This window comes from Lipomyces doorenjongii (assembly GCF_038497915.1).
Source record: "Lipomyces doorenjongii strain NRRL Y-27504 unplaced genomic scaffold V1508scaffold_7, whole genome shotgun sequence".
Lineage (NCBI taxonomy): Eukaryota > Fungi > Ascomycota > Lipomycetes > Lipomycetales > Lipomycetaceae > Lipomyces > Lipomyces doorenjongii.
In genome coordinates, this window is record NW_027118074.1 from 339980 (window position 1) to 363956 (window position 23977).

At 45.7% G+C, this 23977-nt stretch overlaps 9 protein-coding genes and 1 non-coding gene across 10 annotated transcripts; 6 read left to right on the forward strand and 4 right to left on the reverse strand.

Moving 5' to 3' along the window:
* Positions 1-1607: 1607 nt before the first annotated feature.
* On the forward strand, positions 1608-3429 carry V1508DRAFT_395577 (uncharacterized protein; the record flags this gene model as incomplete). Its single annotated transcript, XM_066938056.1, has 2 exons — positions 1608-2249; positions 2305-3429. 2 exons carry the CDS (start codon positions 1608-1610, stop codon positions 3427-3429), a joined length of 1767 nt encoding a protein of 588 aa, XP_066797933.1.
* Positions 3430-4307: 878 nt separating this feature from the next.
* V1508DRAFT_265577 (uncharacterized protein) lies at positions 4308-7158 on the forward strand. Its single transcript, XM_066936462.1, has 2 exons — positions 4308-4388; positions 4472-7158. Exon 2 carries the CDS (start codon positions 4477-4479, stop codon positions 7000-7002), a length of 2526 nt encoding a protein of 841 aa, XP_066797934.1. The 5' UTR covers positions 4308-4388; positions 4472-4476; the 3' UTR covers positions 7003-7158.
* Positions 7037-8576, reverse strand: V1508DRAFT_411661 (uncharacterized protein). Its single transcript, XM_066939501.1, has 2 exons — positions 8462-8576; positions 7037-8408 (listed from the first exon to the last, which is right to left on the reverse strand). The coding sequence occupies exons 1-2, from the start codon at positions 8537-8539 to the stop codon at positions 7314-7316; spliced, it is 1173 nt and encodes a 390-aa protein (XP_066797935.1). The 5' UTR covers positions 8540-8576; the 3' UTR covers positions 7037-7313.
* V1508DRAFT_366027 (P-loop containing nucleoside triphosphate hydrolase protein) lies at positions 8560-13210 on the reverse strand. Its single transcript, XM_066937349.1, has 4 exons — positions 12951-13210; positions 11834-12881; positions 9946-11778; positions 8560-9888 (listed from the first exon to the last, which is right to left on the reverse strand). The coding sequence occupies exons 1-4, from the start codon at positions 13151-13153 to the stop codon at positions 8725-8727; spliced, it is 4248 nt and encodes a 1415-aa protein (XP_066797936.1). The 5' UTR covers positions 13154-13210; the 3' UTR covers positions 8560-8724.
* Positions 13211-13285: 75 nt separating this feature from the next.
* On the forward strand, positions 13286-14571 carry V1508DRAFT_454084 (Gar1-domain-containing protein). Its single transcript, XM_066942566.1, has 4 exons — positions 13286-13515; positions 13668-13718; positions 13794-14040; positions 14092-14571. Exons 1-4 carry the CDS (start codon positions 13470-13472, stop codon positions 14360-14362), a joined length of 615 nt encoding a protein of 204 aa, XP_066797937.1. The 5' UTR covers positions 13286-13469; the 3' UTR covers positions 14363-14571.
* A 1842-nt stretch (positions 14572-16413) lies between these two features.
* On the forward strand, positions 16414-16522 carry V1508DRAFT_t13. The gene has a single exon. It is a non-coding gene; the product is annotated as a tRNA-Leu (tRNA).
* A 642-nt stretch (positions 16523-17164) lies between these two features.
* V1508DRAFT_411671 (inhibitor of apoptosis-promoting Bax1-domain-containing protein) lies at positions 17165-18485 on the reverse strand. The gene has a single exon (XM_066939502.1). It carries the CDS (start codon positions 18388-18390, stop codon positions 17545-17547), a length of 846 nt encoding a protein of 281 aa, XP_066797938.1. The 5' UTR covers positions 18391-18485; the 3' UTR covers positions 17165-17544.
* An 850-nt stretch (positions 18486-19335) lies between these two features.
* Positions 19336-20337, forward strand: V1508DRAFT_411675 (40S ribosomal protein eS19). The gene is made up of 6 exons (XM_066939503.1): positions 19336-19501; positions 19561-19616; positions 19691-19745; positions 19814-19850; positions 19906-20003; positions 20064-20337. Exons 1-6 carry the CDS (start codon positions 19482-19484, stop codon positions 20236-20238), a joined length of 441 nt encoding a protein of 146 aa, XP_066797939.1. The 5' UTR covers positions 19336-19481; the 3' UTR covers positions 20239-20337.
* Positions 20338-20368: 31 nt separating this feature from the next.
* V1508DRAFT_381835 (IMP dehydrogenase/GMP reductase) lies at positions 20369-22912 on the reverse strand. The gene is made up of 4 exons (XM_066937706.1): positions 22385-22912; positions 22201-22322; positions 21958-22144; positions 20369-21766 (listed from the first exon to the last, which is right to left on the reverse strand). Exons 1-4 carry the CDS (start codon positions 22548-22550, stop codon positions 20652-20654), a joined length of 1590 nt encoding a protein of 529 aa, XP_066797940.1. The 5' UTR covers positions 22551-22912; the 3' UTR covers positions 20369-20651.
* Positions 22913-22937: 25 nt separating this feature from the next.
* Positions 22938-23782, forward strand: V1508DRAFT_265937 (uncharacterized protein). The gene has a single exon (XM_066936463.1). It carries the CDS (start codon positions 23262-23264, stop codon positions 23709-23711), a length of 450 nt encoding a protein of 149 aa, XP_066797941.1. The 5' UTR covers positions 22938-23261; the 3' UTR covers positions 23712-23782.
* Positions 23783-23977: the final 195 nt, after the last annotated feature.

Genomic DNA, 23977 nt, shown 5'->3' on the forward strand with positions numbered 1-23977 from the left:
GGCCAAGTGCCATCATGAACAAACTTGGCTCTGGTCTTCGTCCCGACTGGAGTGGCCGTCCTCGTCCTGTTTCCCCGGATTGTTCGGTTCTGGACAACAAAATTAGGTCCAAGGACAACGGCGGGACCCATGGCAATCCCAGCCTCGTGATCGTGTTTCAGCAAGACGTAGCCTGTTGGCGTGGAACTGCCGCAGCCTTGGGACAAATCGAAATGGTGAATGATCTCGCCCCTGAATCAGTCATGATCTTTTGCTTGTCGCAATTTGTGCTTAAATATAGAAATAGTATATAATAGTCTGCTAACCAATGTACACGATCTACGTCTCCAATATCGTCTGTGTGCTTGTCGGAATATTAATGATTCCTGGTCCCCCTTACCCTCCATCTAATTAATAACTACTAAATCTGCCGTGTCACAGCTGGGTCCCTATAGTTATTCGCAAATAATAAACGATTTCCTGTGGCCATAGAACTGACATCAGTGAGTATGCATTAAGGCTCAGGCTAACCACTCATATTCCTTATTGAGGAACGCGGGGTATGCGATATTACCGGATGCTGGCACGCCGTTATCCTGCAATGACACACCGCTTGTCAGTCACCGAAGCGGATATTTATATTTTGAACCATACGCTGTGATAGTGCTTCGCTCGACCTTAAACTATATTATAGACAGTCGAACTTATGCCAACTGCGCAAATTTATCAATTGACAAGGGCAGGTCGCATCACCCGCGATGGCTTACAATAAGTATCCGGCGGGTTGCTCAGAACGAAGGCATTGGTGTTGGTTCTGCAGCTGCTGGACATAATACCGGGCGCATGTCACGAAAGAAACGTCAGATACATTCAACTAAAAACTAACAGACAATAAATGCCGACGCAGTATGACGTAAGGATAGCCCTCTTTAGGTTAGGGTATTTACACCAAACCCTTCGGCAATGGCACACTCTGCCACGGGCGATGTACAAGAACAGATAATACAATATGATAGAAGATACGGAGAGGTTGCTGTCGAGTACGAGCGTGATGAAATAACGTGAAAACTAATCTTCGCTTTGTAATGTTACTAATTTATCAGCAAAGGCATGTAAATTTTGCGACTACGCTGCGCTGAAGGTCCATTAAATAGCCGGTGACCAGTGGAAATTGGTGACAACACGACAAAAGAGGCAACAGCACGCAAGTGCTTTACCGGCGCCTGTCATCGATCGTTACTCTCGACTTACGATTCAGTCCTGCGATTGTTTAAAAGGAGCTGGACGAGGAGTTGTCCATATCTGGGTTGTGAGCGCAAGCCGCACGTGACCACTACAGAATGGCAGAGCAATTTCGTGTGGGCACGAGGTGCGTAGAGCCCTGGCGTGCCTTTCGTGCACCTTTGTACCTGCAGCTTGGCCCCTTTCTTTCTCGTGCTGCCGTTGTCACTTCTCGCTTTCCCTCTAGCCCACAACCCTGCTATGAACTGTGCATTTGCATTTCAGCGCATGTAGTCGGCCCATTATCTCAAATTTCTGGTTATTTTCTTGACGCCGCTCGTTGTCCGCACTCTTTGTCGATCGAGGAATCGTCTGGGTTAATCAAAGCCTTTAAGCTTGCAAAGGCTATGGAATCAACCACACTGCTTCGAGATCTTTTGCGCGACACTTCAGTCCCGGTCACTTCCACTTCTTCGACATCGTCTGCATCTTCGTCCACGTCGTCGACGAACGCGACGTCACTAACGTTTGGTGGGATCGCGATTCCCGATCTCATTCGAGCGGACGCGACAACTCAGTCGTCACAGGCCCAGGTTCAACAGAGGCATTCCGTATATTTACCACAGTACGAATCTGATCAGATATCGGGTCATTCGCAGTCTCCAACGCATCAGCATTCACAGCTCATGAATCAACAATCTGCGGCCAGACAGGCACCAGCTCTCCGACGGGCCCAATCTCGTTATTTTGAAGCATTCAACAATTCACAGACACAGAACGGCTCCGCGATTGATGTCGGCAATCTGTCGAATGGCATGTCTGGGCTGAATATCGCTAACGGTCCGCTGCCAATGCATTCACATCTTCACCATCGGAAGTCACAACAGTTCGACTCATTCGATGGCGGAAGCGGAACGTTCCTGGATTCGCGATTGGACGGCTCTCGCTACGATTCGAGCAGTATGGCTCGTGGGCATCATCAGTTATATCATCAGGCATCTTCAGAGTATGTTTGGAAATCAATGAATCAGACATCTAGACCGCGATCTGTGAGTGTTATGGGAATTCTGTGTCCCGGCTAACCCGATGAGCTAACATGGCCAGTGGTTCGAACCGATCCACACACACCCCCAGCAGCAGGAATACCTCCCGCAGCCACGCATGCCTTTTTTGAATACAGCGCCTTACTCGACATCACCTTCATCAAGTGGATATTCCCCGTCCAAATCTGAAACAGTGATCTCCGAGAGCGGCAATACCATATATTCTTCTTCGCCTCAAAACCGTCTGCAGTCACGGATCTCCCAGATGTCGTTCAGCTCAACGTCTTCGCAGCAAGGACCGCAGGTACCACAGCTCCAGCAGCAGGAGCAAGAGGACGAGCTGATCCCGACAGCAATTGTGATCAAAAACATCCCTTTTGCAGTTAAAAAAGAGCAACTCATGGAGCTAATGCTGAATCTTGGTTTGACGCTTCCTTACGCTTTCAACTATCATTTTGACAATGGAGTGTTCAGGGGTCTTGCATTTGCAAATTTTGCTACTTCTGAGGATACGGCATCTGTCATTCAGGCGCTTAATGGACACGACATTGCTGGCCGTAAATTGCGAGTGGAGTACAAGAAGATGCTACCCGCTGCTGATCGCGAACGAATTGAGCGAGAGAAACGTGGCAAAAGAGGTCAGCTTGAAGAACAACATCGAAGCAGTTATGCACAGCTGCCCAAGGTCACAATGGTCCATGGTGCGAGTGGCGGCGAAGACACATCGCCCACGTCGGTCAATGCTAGAATTGACCTGGATTTGAATGATCCTGAGACGCTTAATTTTTATTCCGAGATTCTGTTGTTCAGAGATGACGTGTCGAGAGAAGAGTTAGTGTTTGGCGGCACTCTAACGCCATTGCAAAGACGAAACGTGCACTTGCTGGCACACACTATGGGATTGGTCCACCTCTCCCGAGGAGAAGGTGATACGCGAGAAGTTGTGGTGTCGCGACGGCCGCAGCCGCATTCACAATCGATGCTCATGTACGCCAATCGTAATATTGGAATTCCAGAGGAGTACGCAGGAAGCAATGTCGACAGCAGATTACTCCGTGGTGCAAAGTCATTTGCTGACATTCGGTCAACGGCGCGAATAAACGCGCTTTACCCGTCAACGTCGAACGGCAACATATCTTCTGCATCTACATTGTATGGACACTCTCTGCGTGCCCCTCAGGCTTAAGATTTTGGCATTACTATGTGACGAATTATGAATTCACAGAGCAGTTTGGATTTGATTTTTTTGGGTATTGTTGGATTTTGGATTGGATAACTCATTACGGATTACATGTATACCTTTTGATTACTTGCTCCACTTACTGATTGCATTCAACCTCAACATGCGATACTGTTTTCTCGGTAAGACTCGGGAAGGAAGGGCAAGAACGAAGGGCAACGATCAACTTGAACGATTTCAACGACTGAAACGAACGAACTAATACAAGCATTTCATATTATATATGAAAGTTACGGCATGACGTGCTTACCCTATATTATTTTAAGTAAAACAATAATGCTGGTGAATATTTGAAGGAACGCGCAAGCATTTTTGTTGGTTTACTATTGCCATTTTTGTATTTAGTAGAGCTACTCTCTCAATTTTTGTGTTTTTGTTACATCTAGAGATGTCGGTTTTAAAATGCTGTGAAGTTTGTGGTAGGCGGGGCATATGGGTTTCTACATTTCGGAACGGGCATTATATACTATATAGCGGCATATATGGTAGATTGACTAACCTATAATGCAATATCTATATATAAATAAATGGCCGCGTCTAGTATCAATGCACTTTGGCGATAACTTTCCAATGTGCATCTCAAATAAAAACTCCGGGTCAGTGTATTGATTGTCCTGGGTCAGACTTCAGCCGCGGGATCACCGAGGTTCCGACTTCGAGGTGCGGCCGGACAATTATTACGAGTCATTTAGTCCTGTTATTGTCTCGAATAGCTTTAGTCCTACTCTCTCGAGATAAGTTGGACTATCAAGTTATTTGATAACTCAACTGTGATGAGCGGTTGTCATTGGCGTTCTGAACTCTGTACTGTCTCAATCTAGACATCGATACGGTTAGCTCTACTTTTGTTATAGCTGTACCACAGCTCGGATCTGGCTCACCGTCAAGACATTGAGTTACGTTATGTGAGAATCATTGTGCTATTTTCCTATTCGTACAAGCTTCTACTATGGGATTGCGGTCCAAATCATTGCTAACCAATGTGTAGATCCAATGGTAAATTGTCGCCTGGTCTCGCGACTCGCAACCGAGCGAATTAATAGTCCAACTCATTTTATAAGTCGTTCATGTTTCTTACACAGCATTCCCATTTTGGTTAGAAGGGAAGCACGGACGGTTACAAGCACGACACACGAATCGAAATCGCGACGTCTGGATCCAACGTCCCAGCTGTCGGAATTCCCCACTGTGATAGGAGCATCTGTCGTAGCGGATGATAAGCTGCTTCGTACCATTTTCGACACGCCTGCATCCGCTCATGAGTTTTTGAGTCCGAGTGGTGCGACTGCAGGATCACCTGGCTTGCTTATGAATTCCAAGCTGCAATCGGCCAAAAGCCTTGTCCAGTTTGCGAGCGACACTCTCATTTCAGCACGGAAAGTCACGAACAGGATATTGTCTCTTAAAGGCTCTTCGGAACAGAGCCTTCGAGGTGCAATACGTCTCTTCGATCGGCTGTCGGACATGCTATGTCGTGTGATCGATCTCGCAGAATTTATTCGCACGGTGCATCCTGATCCGGAATACATTGCAGCTGCGGAATACGCACATAGCTATATGATGAGCTACATGATCGAATTGAACTCAAGCAGTGAACTCTACGATGTTTTGAGACAAGTAATGGACACGCCGTCTGTCGCGTCGTCGTTGTCCAAGGAGGAGAATATCGTTGCACAGCTACTGTTATACGATTTTGAGAAATCAGGAGCCGGGCTGGACAAGACCGTGCGAGATGAGGTAATGAGTCTTCAACATAATATATCCTCTTTATCCAGAGACTTCATGACTGGCATCGCTCCAGAGCACAATAGTGTGGAAATTGATATAAAAGATTTATACGGTCTTGACCCGATGGCTGTCTCTGAGCTACGACGTGCAGCAGCAGCTAAGAATGATTCGTCAGTTTTCCAGTATCTTAAGCGGTCACCATCGTCTGCACGCCGAAGATCAGATGGACCGTCCAAAGATGCATTAGAAGCTGTCCAGAGGGTGACCATGCCGACAACTGGACCGATAGCTCGAATGGCTGCCTTGAGTGTGAAGTCCTCAGAAGTTCGAAAACAACTATACATTGAAGGACGGCGCTCAAACGCAAGACAAGTGGAGATTTTAGACAGCCTGCTCATGGCGCGTATGCGTCTCGCTAATATGATGGGATCAAGTTCATACGCGGAATATCAATTGGCCGACAAAATGGCTCGAACACCAGAAGCTGTCAAGAATTTCCTCGATCATTTGGCATTCAAGACACGTCCTGGTGCGCAGCAAGAAATCGATTTGCTGAAGAACCTGAAGAAAAAAACTGATCCGAGCAATGACAAGTTTAATGCCTGGGATCGAGATTATTATATGTCTCATTATACGGATTTGACTAAACCAAGAATTAAATCATATGATTTCTTGAACTCGTATTTCTCTCTCGGCGTAGTCATGCAAGGATTGTCTCGATTGTTTACAAGGCTGTATGGCATCAGATTCGTTCCTAGGGAGACAGCGCCTGGGGAAATCTGGCACGAAGATGTCCGCAAGTTAGACATAATGTCTGATAGCGGGAGTACATTTGGTGAGCAGCGAGTGGGTGTTATGTACTGTGATTTATTTGCGCGTCACGGAAAGCCGCGGTCGCCCGCCCATTATACAATTCGGTGTTCGCGAGAAATATTTAGCGACGAGTTTCACGACGGACTTGACCCAGGAAATGGGGATATACCCACGCTGGTAACGGGATGTCAAGTATATCAAGTTCCAACAATTGGCCTAGTGTGTGACTTCGTGTCTAAGAACGAGCACGGTCCTACATTACTGTCGTTTGGCGAGGTGGAGACACTGTTTCATGAGATGGGCCATGCAATGCATTCCATGCTGGGACGGACGGCCATGCATAATATCTCTGGTACCAGATGTGCAACGGATTTTGTCGAACTGCCTTCGGTTCTAATGGAACATTTTGCGTCGAACCCCGACGTACTTGCCCTATTTGCGCGTCATTATGAAACTGACAGACCGTTACCCCCGCAGCTAATTGAAGCGAGCTTGGCTCAGCGCGCCGCGTTTAGATACAATGACACTTACACTCAGATTGAAATGTCCTTATTAGATCAAGCTCTGCATTCTATTACTCCGTCGTCCGGTTCTTTAGGCGCAGTTGATTCATCCGCGATCTACTACGCCGTTGAGCATCAATATTCACTCTTCCCTGCTGTCCAAGGCGCGAAGTGGCAGGGTATGTTTGGTCATTTAGTCGGCTATGGCGCCGTATACTACGCGTATTTGTTAGATAGAGCGATTGCGTCCTTAGTGTGGGATAGAGTATTTCACTCCGGCAAGGAAGGAGGTGCGGTTTCACGTGAAGCCGGCGAGCGGTTCAAGAATGAAGTGCTAGTCTGGGGTGGAGGTAGGGACCCTTGGGAATGTTTCGCAGGGGTGCTAGAGAGAGGTGAATTCAGCAGCGGTGGAGAGAAGGCTATGGAATTTGTGGCTATGGGCGCTGGTGAGCAAGTCGCTGGTACTTGGAGATAGATTGAACTTCACATGCTGGCCATGTATTAGGAAGATTGCGTGTCCCATTGTGATATGTTATGATATTTGTAATATAGATGTCAAGGACTATCGTGTGGATAAATATTATGCCATTCATAACGTATTGTCAACCTTGAGACTATAGTGTCATTAAAATACATTTATCTACTAACTATATCAACATACTTCCAAGTCAAAACTCCTACCAAAACTATAACAAGCCAAACCCTAATAGATACAATTTCGCATCAATATCCGAATGCTCACACCACAATCATGTATGTACTTATGCTCTGCCATCATATAATTTTCTATTCGATTTGGATTCGTTGATATCCGTTGCTCAACTTCAGGAATCCCAGTGACTGAAGCGCAGACCGATCGTTGGCCAAAATAAAGGTACCTTGAGGTTTCTGTTGAGTGACTGTCCTTGCGGCTTCGATTCCACTGTTAATAGGCGCCGCGAGTGATGCACATATGTCCTTGTTGAATGGCGTAATCGCTACTGGCATGCGTAGTTCAACGTCCTTGCATCCGGACATCTTGGCTGCCAATGATATGTAATAATTTACAACGAGCAATGAAGAAACCGTCGAAAAGGATGAGATGGTCGAATTCGGAATCCCGTCATCGTTGTCAGGAACGTAGGAGCTTTCCCTCGTAGAACGGTCCGTCATCGGCACCGAGAACGTGATCTCATGATACTGTCCATTGGGGCCCATCTTGGCACTGTTCAGGGGCACCCTATGACTTCGCACTGTAGTCAGTTTCGATATAGTACCATCACTTGTGGTGTTAAATCTCATTTCCTCCTCCAGTTTAATTGTGATCTGTTGTAGCTTGACCTTGCTGGACCTATGTGTCCAATCGGGATTTGGAGTTATACCGGCGACGAGACGAATTACATCTCCAGGGCCAAACGAGGTGTAGTCTACCTGTAGTGTAACGTAGACCACTTTATCATCCGACTCTTTCATCAGCGAATTACCTTGCAAATATTGTTGGAAAACTCGAATGTTGTCGTATCGTACTATCGTGATCGGGCAGTACGCAGAGGTCTCATATTTGGACTGATTTTCAAATTCTTTGAGCAGCGCATCTAACCTGTACGTAATCTTCGCCTGTTTCGCGATCTGCATACTGGATGGTAATGGAAATTCTCTAGAGAGCGGCAACGAATACACAAATGGCAAGTCGACCGCGTAAAATTGCTTTTGTTCTTTCTCATGTGCTTCGAAAAGTACTAGTTCTTGCCCGACCAAATACGACTGCTCGATCCTCTGCGTTCGCAGCGTACTTGTATACTGTATCTCTTCCGTGCGGTATAATTGCAGTTTGAGCGATTTGAGCTTGAATGGTTGGCCGGCAGTCTCTGACCTTATCTCGACGACTCCCGCTATGCGGGGCTTGCGAAGTCAGCGTCATAGTAGTGGTATACTACATAGGAGAGAACTCTTACCCACGTGGCATCTATACCCGGATATCCGAGTACAAAATCCGAATTAGGTGGACCCCTTATATTCACCTGCACTGGCATTCCTAATGCTGCTGATTTATCTGCTATAAAACATTCGATGCAGCTAGGAGATCGACCACTGTGCGGCGCGGCGCCGAACACACCTGTCGTGCAACCAAAAGTTCATCTGACAAAACGGCAAATACACGTTACAGTCTCTATTGTACATATTATTACACTATACACATATATTACAATCTTGTGCACTATTCTTCATCCATGTCATCCTCATCCTCCTCAATGTCCTCTTCCTCGTTCTCCAAATCCATATCTTCAATATCTTCCTCTTCTGCTTGATCTGCCGCCGCGATCTGAGATAAGGTAGCCGGAGCAGGCAGTGAGCCCTCTTCTCGCATCTTCTCCACTTTTCTGGTCGTCATTTCGTACACAAACTTGCCCAGATGCTCCACACCTTCCATAACTACAACTTTGGACTCCTCAATCTCGCCGCTAGCTCGGGCTGACGGGAACATCTCACCAATCGATAATTCGAGCTTGTCTCCCTCACTTCGATTTGTACCCATCTTCTCCAGGAACGGCTTGATATCGAGGCTAGACTCGAGAAGATACCTGCGACCAAGTACGTACAACCCTAATCTCGCTCTGGACATCGCGACTGTCAACCTCCGAATGTCACGTAGATATCCAACTCGTTTTGTTCTCACTAGCGACATAATTATGTAGTCATTCTGTTCACCTTGATATTGATCCACAGTAGCAACGGTAGCTGGCAGTCCGAATATTGGATTCCGTTTGCACCGCTCCGTAACGATGTTTTGAACTAGGACTTTCTGGCCCACGTACGGAGTCAGAATACTAATCTTATCTGCGGGGTACCCAAGCAGACGCATATACATATAAATTGCCACGGCATACTCCGCCTCACCCAAATTTTGAATGAAATGAGGCGAAGGCTCTGTTTCGCCAAAGCCGTTATAATCGTCCACATTGATAAATTGGAACACGTGCTTAAAACCAGCGTTCGCAAATTTGTATTCCTCATTCTCGTAGCAGATCGGCAAGTTTGTGAGGCCATCATTACCAGCTGATTGGTATCTCCAACTATACAGCTCCGCAATCTCAGGACGGGCACGACCTTGAGCGTCAAGGGTGACGCTGGGAACATTAAGACGAAGTAGTCGCGAGAAGAGGCTCTGCTCCATATTGGCGTAATATCGGAATGCTGGGTTCTGAATAATTGGCGCATTCTGAAAGTGATCACCAATTAGGACAACACGCTCAAGAGCATTCTCCCCAGACGCGGTAGACTGAAGTGCAAGTGGAATAAAGCTGTCGACTTCTGTTAACTGAGCAGCCTCCTCGACAATCACGTTCTCATAGCGGAATCCAAGCGAGATAATCTCACGGCGCTGAAAAAGTTAGATTCCACTTTGAAAACACTTTCTGAAGGTAAAGAAATCACTTACTCGCATTGCAGCATGCGTCGACGTCAACGCAATAATCCTGGCCTCTCGAGTTAACAAATAGTTGGCCCTGTCCTTCGCCGTTCGTAAAAGTTCGAACGGCCGAATATCTTCTAATTCCGTGAAGATTTTTTCTAAATGTCGGAAGCATCCATCTGCAATCTCCATTGCTTCTTCCAAGGAATGAATTTGTGGATTGAAGAGAGGTTGTGGTGCATTGGCAAAGTACGCTTGGAAGGGGAATTCGCGGCTCAATGACGATACATCTGCAAAGTAGTTCCTCGACTTGAACTTTTGCCACGTCGGAAGTACAAACACCTTGTAAAAATATCCAGCAGCTTCACACGACTCTCCATGAGGGCCCTGTCCACCAACGGAATCCGATAGTCGTGTCACGTCTTTGAGCAAAGCCTCGCGTCGATCCAGTACATTATCCACTCGTCCGTACCTTGAATAAGATGTCTCTGTCCGTAGATCGTCCTCCCCATGTCCTAGTCGTAGCAAATGTCTCTCATCTATATCGAGCGCAATAATCTTCTCAAATAATCGGTTTAGTGCCTGGTTACTGTGGGTGACGACAAGCGTCCGCTGTTTCGGGTTGTTGTGATAGATATTGCTAATGATCTGTGCTGCAACGTCAGTCTTCCCCGTACCGGGAGGTCCAACTATGACAGTCAGACCAGGGTTGGTCCCGGAATATATGGCCTTGACCTGCGCTGGAGTGTATGGGATCGTATTCCTTTTGCGAGAGTCCACAAAATACGGTCCCATGTTGGGAACATGATACGTCGATACTTCTATGACCTGTACTTCTTTCGTTTCGGCTGAATTTTCTTCAACCTTCTTCTTGCGGCCCCTGGTCTTCTTCGGTACTTCGGGCGGAACATTCTTAGTCGTTTCCCTTAGTACGTACGGCGGAAGTGCAGCGTCTAAGGTCCCTTCAGCTGAGACAACTTCCTTGTCGAAACTGGAGATCAAGTGCCCCCAGTTAAGGAATGTATCATTTAGATCGATCGTTTCTGGTCTCTTCGGCAAATTCTCGTATGACGCAGAAGCAGGATCTCCATATCCCAGGAACACATCCACTAACCAATCTGGAAGCGTAATATCGGTCTGTGCTAAGTCCTTAACGCTGTCCAAAATCGACTTGAAATTGTTTTCGCGCACGCGACGGCGGAAGACGAAGTTGATACTATCATAGACTTTTTCATTGTCGCGAGAGTATGTAACTGGATCGATCATGACATGTAATCGGCGCCGCCGAGCTAACCTGCCGTAAAGAGGTTTCTGGCTGTTGCGCAGTTGAACACCTGAAAAATGAATCGGATTGTTGTTATGATCGTAAATGCCTGCGACTTCAGCGGCCCGAATGTATTTAACACCGATCTTCTCCAATTCGTTCGTTGCATTAGTATTTGGCGCTTGTAACGCCAAGAGAAAGACAACTTCCCCTGGCCTCAGGACTTCCCATTCTTTCTGAATATCCTCCTTTACTCTGTCTAACTCCAAATACAACTCAGCACGAACATATGCTGGATGTGACTCTCCAACTTTTGCAGGTGCGGTCTCTAAAATTGCCGGTCTCGAGATTCTCTGCGCCATACGACTAAAGCCGGCCAGCTTGAGCTCACGAGATGAGGAATGAAGCTTGAGCCGTTCAATTATTGACTCTATATCGCATTTAATTTCGAAGAAAGACTCCAGACGATAAAGTTCAAAAGCGCGGTAAAGGAAATCACTGGTTGATAGATATTGCAGGTTAAATCGAGGTATTGGGAGCGGCTTGAGTGCGTCAAAGGTCGAGGTTTGCCGCAGAATACTGCTGGACAATGATTTCTAGGCGATGTTAGCTACAAAAGTGGGGAGGCTAACGGGAAAGCATTATACGCACTTCTGTGGGCAGTGAATAGAGTGCTTCGCACTTCTCTTCCAAACCCGGCCGCCTCACAAATTTATACGCAAGAAGTTCAATCTTGAACTGCCTATCAGTCGCAATTCCAGGAACCAAATAATCTGTCGCCACACCGAGATGCTCGCATAAGCTTTTCAAGTCGTCATCTGTCAAAGACTCTAAACTCTCGAGCAAGTCTTCGCGCTTGCTAACTGATCCGTAATTTGCCAGTGCCAAAACGAGTAATTTCTCTTTAAAGTGATCTAACGCAATCTTTTGAAATCTCAGTACTTGCTTCGAGTTTTGTGTCTGAAGCTCTTCCTTGGAAATCAACACTCCGGTAAGATCATTGATTGGAAAGTTCATATACTGATCCAAAATCTCGTGAAGTTGCCGCAAGAGAATGTTTTTCTCATTCTTATATGCCGGTGATAATCTGATTGCAACACTTAAATTTAGGTCCTTCAACAAGGTATTAGAGAATCTTCGAGTAGGAAGTTGCGAGATGATATCAATCAACAGTTCCAATACACGTTCGGTGTAGGCAATGACGGGCGAGTTTGTATCATTCCCAGGGACATAAATGAGCCGCAGTAAATCCAGCACAACGGAATAGAGCCAGCTTCGCTCGAGACGTAGTCGAACCTTTCGGACGTCACCTGCCGTGTCAAACTTCTTCGTTGCCACGCGCCAGGACTTTTTCAATCCTGTACTGTTACTAAGAAGAGCGTCGCGTGTTGACGAGGTATGTAGGGAGTTCCAAATCGATATGGACACCAATGGTGCGCACTCATGGCGAATCAATGAAGAGTCAAGGGACTGAAATGCAGCATCGATAAAGGATATTAGATATGTGCGTGTTTGTAACGGAGTAGAGTCTGTTGACGAGATGGTGAGCACGCGTTGGAAGAAATTACTAAATAGTTCCTCGTCCTTGGCGAATAGATTCCAATCCAAAGTATTCTCCCGCTGCTTCACTACGGCAGCAATCGCCACTAATATCGTATGGTCATCTTTTGCGTCGTATGTCCACCTTGGCCAAAGGAACCTGGGGAAAATATTTCATTAGCCACCATCGTCAATCCAAATAATAACAGATGATCCTAGACCAACTCACTTTTCCAGATACAGTAGATGATCCAGAATTAATAGACTGTGCCCGTTAAATCCTTCCTTCTCCAGCTGAACGAATAATCCTGAAATAACGGCGTCGGAGCGCCCGCCTGGCTGTTCTTGATCCGATGACCAATTCGTAGCAGCGAGGTCAAAAAATTTGGAGCTGTAGATCTCCGCAACCGTGGGGGAGCTTGTCGCCGCCATTATGTAGGCTTGAATTTGGTGTTTGGGGGATCTTTTGATCGAATGATATCAGCACCCGGCCTCTATAATATTCAAAGTTCCCGTGCTGCTCAATTTAAAGCAAGCCTTTGTAGAGCAAATTTGTGTTTGGGTTAGGGCTTCAATGATTAACTCCATCGTCGCTGTCGGCGCAGAAAAATTGAAACCCAAAGCGTCAGCTCCAGCACACTAAAAAACTGTCGGCATTTTAGATCGGACAAGAAGGTCTGGGACATATTGAAGATAAGGGTCACTGTAGATCCTTGTTTAATATTGATTGAATATTCTACATTTGAAAATGAACAGAGGACGTGGAGGTGGAGGTGGTCGCGGTGGATATAGAGGTAAGAATTTTTTAAAGAGGCTCCCTCTCTAATAACGACTGGGAGCGCGATTATACACTGGCTCAAGTTGGGTTCATGTTTCTTTATTCATATTTCTGTATTTTGTGGGGTATACTGTAAGAGTAGGTCGGTGCTAATAGATGTTTAATCAGGAGGCAGGACGGGGCCGCCGCTTCCAATCGGGCCGCCAGACACTGTACTAGGTATGTTAAACCTGTTTTTGTCTTGTATTTGACATTTGGTGAAGTAGCGCACTGTGCTTACATTATTCAAATCAGAAATGGGAACGTTTATGCATGCATGCGAAGGAGAAATTATGTGCCTGTCTATTAATACCAAGATCCCTTACTTCAATGCGCCTATATATTTAGAGAATAAGACCGCCATCGGCAAGGTTGACGAAATTCTTGGGCCTATTAATGAGGTGTTTTTCACTATAAAGCCACAGGAGGGAATAGTGGCCACATCGTTCAAGCCCGGTGATAAATTTTACATTGGACCCGATAAATTGCTACCTTTGGAACGGTAAGAACTTTCAATATTGGAGAAAGAAGGACAGATACTAATTTTGCATAGATTTCTCCCCAGACCTAAGGGCCCGCCAGGTCCAAAGCAACCAAGGGCTAGGGGCGGTCGTGGTGGTCCAGTTGCTGCCCGTGGCCGTGGCGGCTCCAGAGGCGGTCGAGGTGGCCCATCGAGAGGAAGTACCAGAGGCGGTCGTGGCGGTTTTTCACGCGGCGGTGGATCTGGAGGTCGAGGTGGTTTTGGTGGAGGTCGTGGTGGCTTTGGAGGAGGTCGTGGTGGTGGGCGGGGCGGTTTCCCCAGTCGTGGTCGTGGTGGTCGTTGAGCGATTGATGTGCAGAGGAATTCGTAGGATAAGATTGGATAATATCGGTGTTAAGTGATATTAAGACCTTGGTGAACATTGACAAAAAAGTTTGATAACTATGGCTTGTGTTATATGGTTTTATGTTTAGTAATATTTCCTACTTTGCGGCTTGTATAGGTTTTGTATCATAGCCAAGATTTAAATAGAATAAAATTTAGGGCTTGGGATCATCATAGTACCTACTTTATGAACGTATAAGAAACTTCCACTTCCAATCGATATGCAGCAAAGTAATTGCGTAAGGCGCAATATCAAGGCAACACAACTAAGACGTAATAGCCATGTAAGAAAAGCAAATAACACACCTAGCGCCATTGATATGGAATCACCCTGAACTCCAGAAGCCAATTCAATAAACCGAAAACTTGAATTAAATCAAATATGAATATAAACACCATGGAAACGACTCCCATAAAATCTGTACTTGATTATCTGATGCCACCAATCGTCAATCAGTTATATATTGGCATTTAGAATAAATGGTCAGGACCTATTGGTGCCGAACTGCTCACTGACCAATCTGTCTAGACTCTCTCGCAGTTTCCTTCTCGAAATGCATTTGCGAACTTCGTTTCTCCAGCAAAACGATGATTCCTTGTCTGTCCTTTCTGTATCTCCTTGATTTGCGAACGGAAGCACGATATCAGAGATATCTTCTATATGTGCCGACACGGCTTGCTGTTTCTTCTGCGGAGACGTTACTGAAAGAAGTGCGGTAGTACCAAATAGAGAAGAGTTTGGTGTCTCCAAGATAGCTGTCGCTGAGTACGACTTAACAACGACGGTAGGATGGTAATGGCCCAAGTCACTGTCTGCATCCACTATGTCGTCATCTTCTAAAGATTCGTCTTTCAACGCATGCCAGGACGCTCGTCGGCAGTGCGCATTGGGAAGATTTAGCGATCGATCAGTTACGACGATTGGATCTCGGTCGCGGAGCGGACGGTAAACATGTACCGAGGACGGAGTGGATGGTTGCTCAATCTCGATAATATCATTGCCTAGATAAAACTTTGGACGCGATACTTCGCATGCGCCATGGAGGACTGATGTCGGTTGATAAGAATCAGAAGACATGACGTATCGCGAAAGTCGCGGCTGCTAGTAAGGACAAGTCAATAGCAAGGCCTATTCAGTGATATGTCGTGTAGATGGCGGTGATCAAGTATGCAGTAGCAGTAAACAATAGCCAATTCAAGATGACAAGTGACGATCAGAAAAAAGAGACAAAAGGACTGATATGGTACCAAGAGACATGACTAGCAAGCGCAAGTATTGAACATATTCAATCTTCAAGCTGGGTATCACCTAGATCAAATATTAAGAGGCGCAGGAATTGGCTTCTTGCAGCCGTGGTATTCGTGTAACTGACTGAGTCCGCATCATGGGATCGACGGCCAAGGTACGGTTGCTTCCCCGCGTTTTCCCCACAGCGCCGCCCGACTGTGGGACACTTGAATCTCATTGGCCACGAGACACGCGCTCTCACGCTATTTACAAGCACCGCCAAATGACAGTTAGCTCTAGTGCTCCTGGTTGCGTGTTACCTTATGATTGCAAGCTAATTTCCAGGAGTTTTTTACGGTTGTCTGGCACAAACAAAGAGGACGAAACGGACAAAATATTGCAACAAGAGAAAAGTAGACAACAAGGACACGGAAGAGAATGAAAATTACGATGGCGGCATCAGGAACGAGAGCCCAGCTGAGGGCCAGAAAAACCAAAGAACAAAAGAAAGCCCCGAAAAACAAGCCTCACGAATAAAACAGCCACTGACTCTAAAAAACAAGATCGACCCGCCCATTGCCAAGGGCGAACTCGCTACTTCAACTTGAAGTCTACAAAGCGCAAGCTTGGACTGAGAGGATTGGCGAACTAGGAGATTTGAACAGGAGATTTGAAGGACTATTGATATAGTGAACGCGATCAATTCGGGCCGCCTTTTCGAAAACAACCCTAACCCAATATTAATGGAGTTTACTAACATTTTTATATTATTAGTGTGTAATGGGAGTGTGGCCGAGTGGTCCAAGGCGCCCGCTTCAGGTTCGTCAACTACCGTTGGAGCTTGAATTGCTGGTCTCGAAAGAGGCGTGAGTTCGAACCTCACCGCTCTCAATATTCTATTTTTTTTGTGCGATTAGTTTGATATTTCTTTCAAATAATGCTGTTTTGAAATGATTATTATTATTCTCTTGATTACGCTCGGTTAAATGAAAAGTTCTATTGCGGTGGCTATGAATATCAGAACCTAACGCAGAACAGCCTCCAGCGGTGCAATCGTGCTGGACTTGCATGGCAAAAATTGCCGACCAAATGTGACAAACAACGATCGCGCGTCGCAGCCGCGTAGTGTCCAGCTACCGCTATCTTACCCTCGACGCGGATAGGCTGTGACGGCGGTAAACGATATTCGAGGCACCAGTTGAGTAGCGCCAGACATTCATTATTGCAAAGATTGGGTGAAGTCTTTGACACGAAGTCGAACAGGATAGATAATGTATTCATTGGCTCAGATAGGCGTAATTTTCCAAAACACTTTTTTCGTATATTTATGGAATCATATTTGCTTGACTCTGGATTGCAAGCTGCTAATTGCTAAAAACAACGATTCCTTGTCCTGTAGCACCGCTTTAGCCTAAGCTTATCAGTCAGCCACCATATCCACAAGTATCCTAAATATGGATTGCATCTGTATAACTCGATTTAAGTGAATTATACAGATTATTGGATGACGACTGATCTAGCAGCCATCAGTAGGACGACTGAAGAAGTCAGCTATTACTGCTCTCCCATGTATACATAAAATAATCGGTGAATGAATAAATTGTTGTTAAAATTATTCCTACAATCGAATAAACGAACGAAAACTCCATTATCCTCAAATGAAAACCCAAGAAAACAGTTATACCATACTTCCATCATCAAATAATATACCACAGTCCTGATAATACCGAAACAACCTAAAACCATCTAAAAATCGGGCACTCGATCTCATTAGCGTTCGTCAAGGCTAAAAAGTGTTACTAATTGAATCCACATTTTATTGGAACCTTGTCACGAATTGGAAAAAAAATCCTTTGATTCAACAACCATTTTCATCCGTCACGCATTATACTTAGCCTACTCAAATAATGCATCTAGTTCTGATTGTTCTGAGTAGCATTCAAGATTCTGAGGATGTACAGGAACAAGTTGATGAAGTCAAGGTACAAGGTGACGCTAGCGGCAATTTCCTCTTCAGGATGGAAGTGCTTCATGATCAACTGAGTATCTACAAGGACATAGCCGCAAAAGACAAGGGCTCCCAGACCACCGAACAAGAGCTCACTAGTGCTGTTGTATGGGAAAAACATGGCAATGAACCCGAAACCGATGAGGACCCAAAGGGCAGCGCCGAGGTAAGGCATCCAGCCGATAAAATCGTATTTAGTTTGCATCGCGAACACTGTCAGTCCGACAAAGACCAAGAGCGTGATCAGGAGCGCTTCCACCACTATTCGCGTATTATAGAATGTCGTAATAGTTGCCACAGAATAACCCTCCAAAAGGGTGAATCCACCCAAAAAGAAAAGATTTACTGGATAACTCTTTCGCTTCCAGAACGTGAGCAACAAAAGAACGATAGATCCGATGAGCGACACCCACATCATCGACGGGTGGGTGTCAACCCAATATCTGATGGCACGGTTAAACATGAAAAGGACCGACAAGCCCCCCGTAGAAAGGAGCTGCAAGGTGAGGATCGTGTAAACCTTTCGAACAAAAGCATTGCGTATGGAAACAGAGCAAGCAGCTACTGAAGTTGAATACTTGAAATCATCTGGAAGATCGCTGTCGGGAGCACCGCGAGCAGCGTCTGCCCGTGATGGAGACCCATGGGGTTCAAGGAGAGGAGCACTTGGAGATCCCCTGCTTGGAGCATCAGCGGTATGATAGGAAGGCGGAGCCGTAGTGTACGAGGGAACCTGATCAGATGCAGCCATTGTAAGTGCGGTTGATTTTGGTGTTGGGGGCGACAATTGCAGAAGATCAACGAACGTACGCTACGTTGTTAGGAATTCGGCGATGACGATGGCCGCAGGCGAGGATGGCATGTCGTGGAACGTGTAGAACTTTGTGATTTGGTCAGCGTTTGTCAAACTCTAATTCTGTCCGTGTCACATAATATGCCAAAGCCTTAATATAGACAGCGAGAAAGTAGGAAATCTATTTGCAAATATGCCCAATTACATGTCAGCTGTTGATTAACTTCGCGCTTAGGTATTGTTCACAGATCACAGACCGACCAACTTTATCAAAAAAATGCTAAACGTATTTCTAACGAGCATTTTGAAAGAAGGATGTGTTTCAATTATACCGTAAGTGACGCGCATCAATCACAGAAAATCATCTGTACCAATTTTTTGTATGGTATAGCCTTCCTATCATAATTTATATCCAATTGCAAACTCTTGGGACACGACTAAGTTCTCCAATTGTACAACCATTATCATCCTTGACCATTGCTATCCTGTCTTTGCTCTCGTCCCAGTCATAGATGCTGCTCTTCCGCACGATGACGACATCAACGGGATAAGCGACATTCAAGAACGTTCCTGTTGGCCAGTTGAACAAGTTAGGGTGGGCTGTCGCCGCGGTAGTTTCCGACCGCTATGCATCGGTTCTCATTCAAAAGCGGAATCTAGCACTACATAATGTTAAAGTCGTGGGCCCGTTATTGTGCTTGAATCATTTCGTAACGTAGTATTGACACCCTACTTAAAATATCTGTGTATTTATAAATTATAGACATAAGCGTAATATCTCAATTATAGCTCACAACGGTTTAGGGTTAATGTCATAATGCTCCTCGCCCGTGTGGCACTGGCCCTTGAACCTTCATGAAAGTGTGGCGGTGGCAGCCCTAAGTGACGCGTTGGCTTGTGACTGCTTCTGAAGAGTAGCCCTAACTTGCCGCACCGCACACCACACAATGAGTAGTCCCCTCGAAATTAGCGAATGTACCAGTGTGTCGTCTTCTGATCTATACGTTCTGTGTTCACCAACATCACGACATTAATATCTATCTATAATCATGCCTGGTGTTTCCGTTCGGTACGTTATTTTATTATGTTATTGGCGGTGGATTCTCAGAGATTAATACCGGATTATAGAGACGTTCGCGCCCAGGACTTCATTGTCGCCTACGCCCAGTTTCTCCAGCGTCAGGGTATGCACCTTTCGAGGTTCAGCATAAAGAAGTATATTTCGGAATGGAAGAAATTCTAATGGATTCGAAAATAGGCAAGCTGGAGGTCCCTGGTTATGTTGAGTTGGTCAAGACTAGCTCTGGCAATGAGTATGGTGCCCTATATTTACACATTGCTTAGGAACAAAGTAGTTGAGATCTAACTCGGTATCTAACAGGCTTCCTCCTCAAGACTCTGATAAGTGGTTCTACATGGTATGTTTTGGAAAACGCAATATTATCGCGTAGCTCGAGGCTAATAGTCCAACAGCGTGCCGCTTCCGTTGCCCGACACATCTACCTGCGCAAATCCGTTGGTACTGGCAAATTGAACAAGTTGTACGGCGGCACTATCAATCGCGGCTCTAGGTCAGTAACTAGATGAGGATGTACGACTACTGTTTTCGAGGGAATATTGACAAATTATAGACCTTCGCACCACCGTGACGCCTCCGGTTCCGTCAACAGAAAGGTTCTTCAGGCTTTGGAAAAGATTGGTGTTTTGGAGGAAGGAAAGAATGGCCGGAAAATCTCCGAGACCGGTCAGCGGGATTTGGATCGAATTGCTGGTGAGGTTTTCGCTGGTGCCCAAGACGAAGATTAAATAAATATAGTATGATGCATAGGCGCTGTGTGTATTATAAGCGGAAAAGTCATCGTTTTATGTTTATGGAATAATAAAAATTTGAAAATAAGCGTTAATTAGTTTTAACATACGGCAAAACCATAGAATTGTGGAGTCTTATGTTCAATGCTCTCACGACCAGCAGTCTTGTCATAGAGGCGGACTAATCGATGTCTTCTGTTGCAGTATTGAGATGCCTACTTATGTAAGACCAACACAAGGACCTATAACTGTTTATTATACCAAAATATAGAACCGAACAGTCCTTCTATTCTAGCTCAAGCCCACAACCATTTTTGACTCCCATTAAATAAAAGCTACCTGAAATGACAAACAACAGAAAACATGAACCACGTCCCTAAGTGCAATTACTTTTTTGACTAACCATTTCTTCAGTTATACAATCTCTTTTCATAAGAATACAAGCCATGAACACCACCCTCAACCTGCGCCGACGCCGTTCTCAATTCAAATCTCACATCGCCATTGTCAACCTTCTGATGCAGCTCAGTCAAGCTGTGTACTCCAATATCCTGAAGACCATGCTGAAGGCCAGCAATCAAGTACGGGACGAACTTGGTGATGGAACCTCTGTCGATGACACTACCACTGACACCCTGAGCAACAAGCACCTTGTCATCTTCGGAGAAGTACCGAGCAGTGGCAGCGTTGTCGTTGGTGGACTGCTTCTCCATAGCATCCAGCGAGCCCATACCTCTGTACGTCTTCAATCGCTGACCATCTCTGTAGAAATACTGACCAGGAGACTCGCTGGTACCAGCCAACAAGCCACCCATCATGACGGCCGACGCACCAAGGGCAAGAGCCTTGGTCATGTGGCCGACATTCTGGATACCTCCATCAGCCATTGTCGGGACACCGAATCGAGCAGCAAACTCGGAGACTGCGCGAACAGCAGTACCTTGTGGACGACCGACTGCCATAACCTCCTGAGTAATGCAGATACTGCCGCTGCCCATACCGATTCTGAGACCATCGGCACCAGCAGCTATCAAGCTGGCAGCTTGCTCACGCGTGACTACATTGCCGGCAATGACCTCGAGACAGGGAAACTCCTCCTTAATCCATTTGATCATTTCGATCTGATAAATAGAGTTACCCTGGCTAGAGTCCAAGACAACAATATCGAGACCAGCAGCGGCGAGCTTTCGCAATCTTTCCTTGTCGTCAGGTCGGGTACCAATAGCAGCGCCGCAGAGCAGTTGCTTCGAATCGGGGAGCTTGCTAGCTAAAGGATAGTGAAGATTCTTCTTCAGATCAGTGCGAGACAACAGGGCAGTAAGATTGCCATCCTTGTCAACAATAGGAAGCTTGCCCTTCTTAGATCGGCGAAGGAGCTCGTTAGCGTGAGGCAAGTCAATACCCTCCGGGCCAGTGACGAGATCGGTGGTCATGACTTGGGAGACAAGTAGGTCATCCTGATCCAAGAACTGAATATCACGAGATGTAACGATACCAAGAAGCTTTCCGGGAACTTTTCCGTTCTCTATCGATGATGAAGTCAGTACACGTGATACACTTATTGACTCAATATAAGATTCATTGATGTGACATCAGCAACAAAACAGATCTCCTCATGACCGGTTACAGTCTAAATACGGTAGAACGAAAGTTATTTAAAAAGTTGAAACATCATATGTGCGTCTAAAGATATAAAATCAGAAAAATAACACGTACCAGTGACGGGGAAGCCGGCGAAACCAAGCTTCTCCTTCAAAGCCTTGACCTCCGAAATAGTGTTGGATGGGGAAAGGACTACGGGATCAGAAATGAAGCCATTCTCGTACTTCTTGACTTTGCGGACCATCTCAGCCTGCTCCTCCGCAGAGCAGTTGTGGTGGATGATACCAACTCCTCCGAGAAGCTGCACAACCACTTAGCCACTTGAACCAGGACATCGACGAGTCAAAGGATACATACAGCCATGTAGATAGCCATATCAGTCTCGGTGACAGTGTCCATAGGGGACGAGACAAATGGAGTCTTCAAAGTGATCTTCTTCGTGATCTTCGTCTCCAGACCAACCTCGCTGGAGGGAAAATCTTTAATCCGTGTCAGCAAGCGAACATAGAGACTAAAAGTCTCAGGTCAGGGCACAACATACAAATCTTTCCAGGAAGTAGAAGGAAATCATTGTACGTCAATCCACCATGAAGCTTGGAGTTCATGAGCGAACTAACGTCCAGACCATCGCGCTCCTTATACTGCTGGAGTGCGTTTAAGGCGGTGTGGTAGTCCTCATAGAGATGCGACTCGTCGACAGAAACCATATTATCAAATCGTAGAACGTTGTAGAGGATGTAGACGTCGCGAATGACCTGTCGTGCGATAACGATGAGAAGTCAACTTAGGAGCGGGATAAAGTGAGGGACTTTACCAAGTAAAAGAAAAGAAGAAAGGAAACTTAAGAGGAGGGCGACCACAAGCGCAGCTGCTTTAGAGCCCACCGCCAAAAAAATTTGCGGTTGGGAGTTTGGAGTTCTTCATTGCCGCAGCCCATCTAAGCGTCAGCAGTGCCTTAGACGGATGGCTCACAGTGACTTGCAACCTTGAGTTCAATGCTAATCCTGTTCCGTACTAGCGTAACCGTGTTAAAAAGCTTATCAACAGATATTTTCTGCACCACTATCCTCCGCCCCTTTGATTTATTGAGTGCTACTTAGGCCCTGCACCATTCAAAAAAGTGCCACTTTTCACACCAATTTTTTGCTCAATCTAGTTAGTCACAACCGAATTGGGAAGAAACACTTTTTTGAATGGTGCACCCTTGAAAAAAGTACCACTTTATCACTAGTCCTAATTCAGCCCCAAAAAAGCGCATTATCGCAAGGGTTCATTTTCCCATACAAACTGGAAAAAGTGGTCAAGACCTATTTTTCATCCCGTTTATCGCTAAAAGCAGTTAGACTCAACCCATTCCACAACTTCTGCAGCTCCATCACTCCACGTCAACACCACTATCCTCCAACGCCTTCTATTCCATGGATCTTGATGCATTGGAGGATTTATTATTCATCCTAGCCTATTCAAGGCATAAGAAACGTCGGCGTATACAAACAGGCCAGCCAGGGCAGGACTACATCAAGGAGTTGTTAGATTCAGCCCACCCTGAAAGAGTGCACCATGTGTTACGAATGCAACTAGCTACTTTTTATACTCTTCGTGACTGGTTACTTGCAAATACGGATCTGAAGGGCGATAATATCATCCATAATCGGCGAAGAAGAGGCTATGGAACGCAGGTATCAATTGAAGAGAAACTGGTGATATTTATCTATATATCATCACGAGGGGCTTCCAATCGAGATGCAAGTGAAAGATTTTCAAGGGGCAGATATACTATTTCTCGGTGCATTCTATTCTTCTCTTTATATAACTTATACTCTTCTACTAATAGCGTCCTTATTATAGTTCCTTTCATGAAGTCTTAGATGCACTTCTTATACTATATGCTCATGCTGTTACCCTCCCAACAATCGATACTCCTCCCTCCCCACGAATCGTAGATAATCCTAAATACGCTCCTTATTTTAATGATTGTATTGGAGCCTTGGATGGGACACATATAGCAGCTTACGTATTAACTACAGAGCAAGCTCGATATCGGAATCGAAAAGGAACACTCTCACAAAACGTTCTAGCTGCCTGTAACTTTGATATGCAGTTCGTATACGTTTTACCTGGTTGGGAAGGATCT

Excerpts from the sequence above, each read along its gene's own strand:
- V1508DRAFT_381835 (XM_066937706.1), bottom strand. The coding sequence starts at position 22,550 with ATGGTTTCTGTCGACGAGTCGCATCTCTATGAGGACTACCACACCGCC. Across the intron at positions 22,323-22,384 it reads TCTACTTCCTGGAAAGATTT|ATTTTCCCTCCAGCGAGGTT; the intron begins GTATGTTGTGCC and ends CACGGATTAAAG. Across the intron at positions 22,145-22,200 it reads ATATGGCTATCTACATGGCT|CTTCTCGGAGGAGTTGGTAT; the intron begins GTATGTATCCTT and ends GTGGTTGTGCAG.
- V1508DRAFT_411671 (XM_066939502.1), bottom strand. The coding sequence starts at position 18,390 with ATGGCTGCATCTGATCAGGTTCCCTCGTACACTACGGCTCCGCCTTCC.
- V1508DRAFT_411675 (XM_066939503.1), top strand. The coding sequence starts at position 19,482 with ATGCCTGGTGTTTCCGTTCG. Across the intron at positions 19,502-19,560 it reads ATGCCTGGTGTTTCCGTTCG|AGACGTTCGCGCCCAGGACT; the intron begins GTACGTTATTTT and ends ACCGGATTATAG. Across the intron at positions 20,004-20,063 it reads ACTATCAATCGCGGCTCTAG|ACCTTCGCACCACCGTGACG; the intron begins GTCAGTAACTAG and ends GACAAATTATAG.
- V1508DRAFT_366027 (XM_066937349.1), bottom strand. The coding sequence starts at position 13,153 with ATGGCGGCGACAAGCTCCCCCACGGTTGCGGAGATCTACAGCTCCAAA. Across the intron at positions 12,882-12,950 it reads CATCTACTGTATCTGGAAAA|GTTCCTTTGGCCAAGGTGGA; the intron begins GTGAGTTGGTCT and ends TATTTTCCCCAG. Across the intron at positions 9,889-9,945 it reads CGACGCATGCTGCAATGCGA|CGCCGTGAGATTATCTCGCT; the intron begins GTAAGTGATTTC and ends TAACTTTTTCAG.
- V1508DRAFT_265577 (XM_066936462.1), top strand. The coding sequence starts at position 4,477 with ATGGTAAATTGTCGCCTGGTCTCGCGACTCGCAACCGAGCGAATTAAT.
- V1508DRAFT_265937 (XM_066936463.1), top strand. The coding sequence starts at position 23,262 with ATGGATCTTGATGCATTGGAGGATTTATTATTCATCCTAGCCTATTCA.
- V1508DRAFT_454084 (XM_066942566.1), top strand. The coding sequence starts at position 13,470 with ATGAACAGAGGACGTGGAGGTGGAGGTGGTCGCGGTGGATATAGAG. Across the intron at positions 13,719-13,793 it reads GCCGCCAGACACTGTACTAG|AAATGGGAACGTTTATGCAT; the intron begins GTATGTTAAACC and ends TATTCAAATCAG. Across the intron at positions 14,041-14,091 it reads AAATTGCTACCTTTGGAACG|ATTTCTCCCCAGACCTAAGG; the intron begins GTAAGAACTTTC and ends AATTTTGCATAG.
- V1508DRAFT_411661 (XM_066939501.1), bottom strand. The coding sequence starts at position 8,539 with ATGCCAGTGCAGGTGAATATAAGGGGTCCACCTAATTCGGATTTTGTA. Across the intron at positions 8,409-8,461 it reads CGGGTATAGATGCCACGTGG|CCCCGCATAGCGGGAGTCGT; the intron begins GTAAGAGTTCTC and ends TGACTTCGCAAG.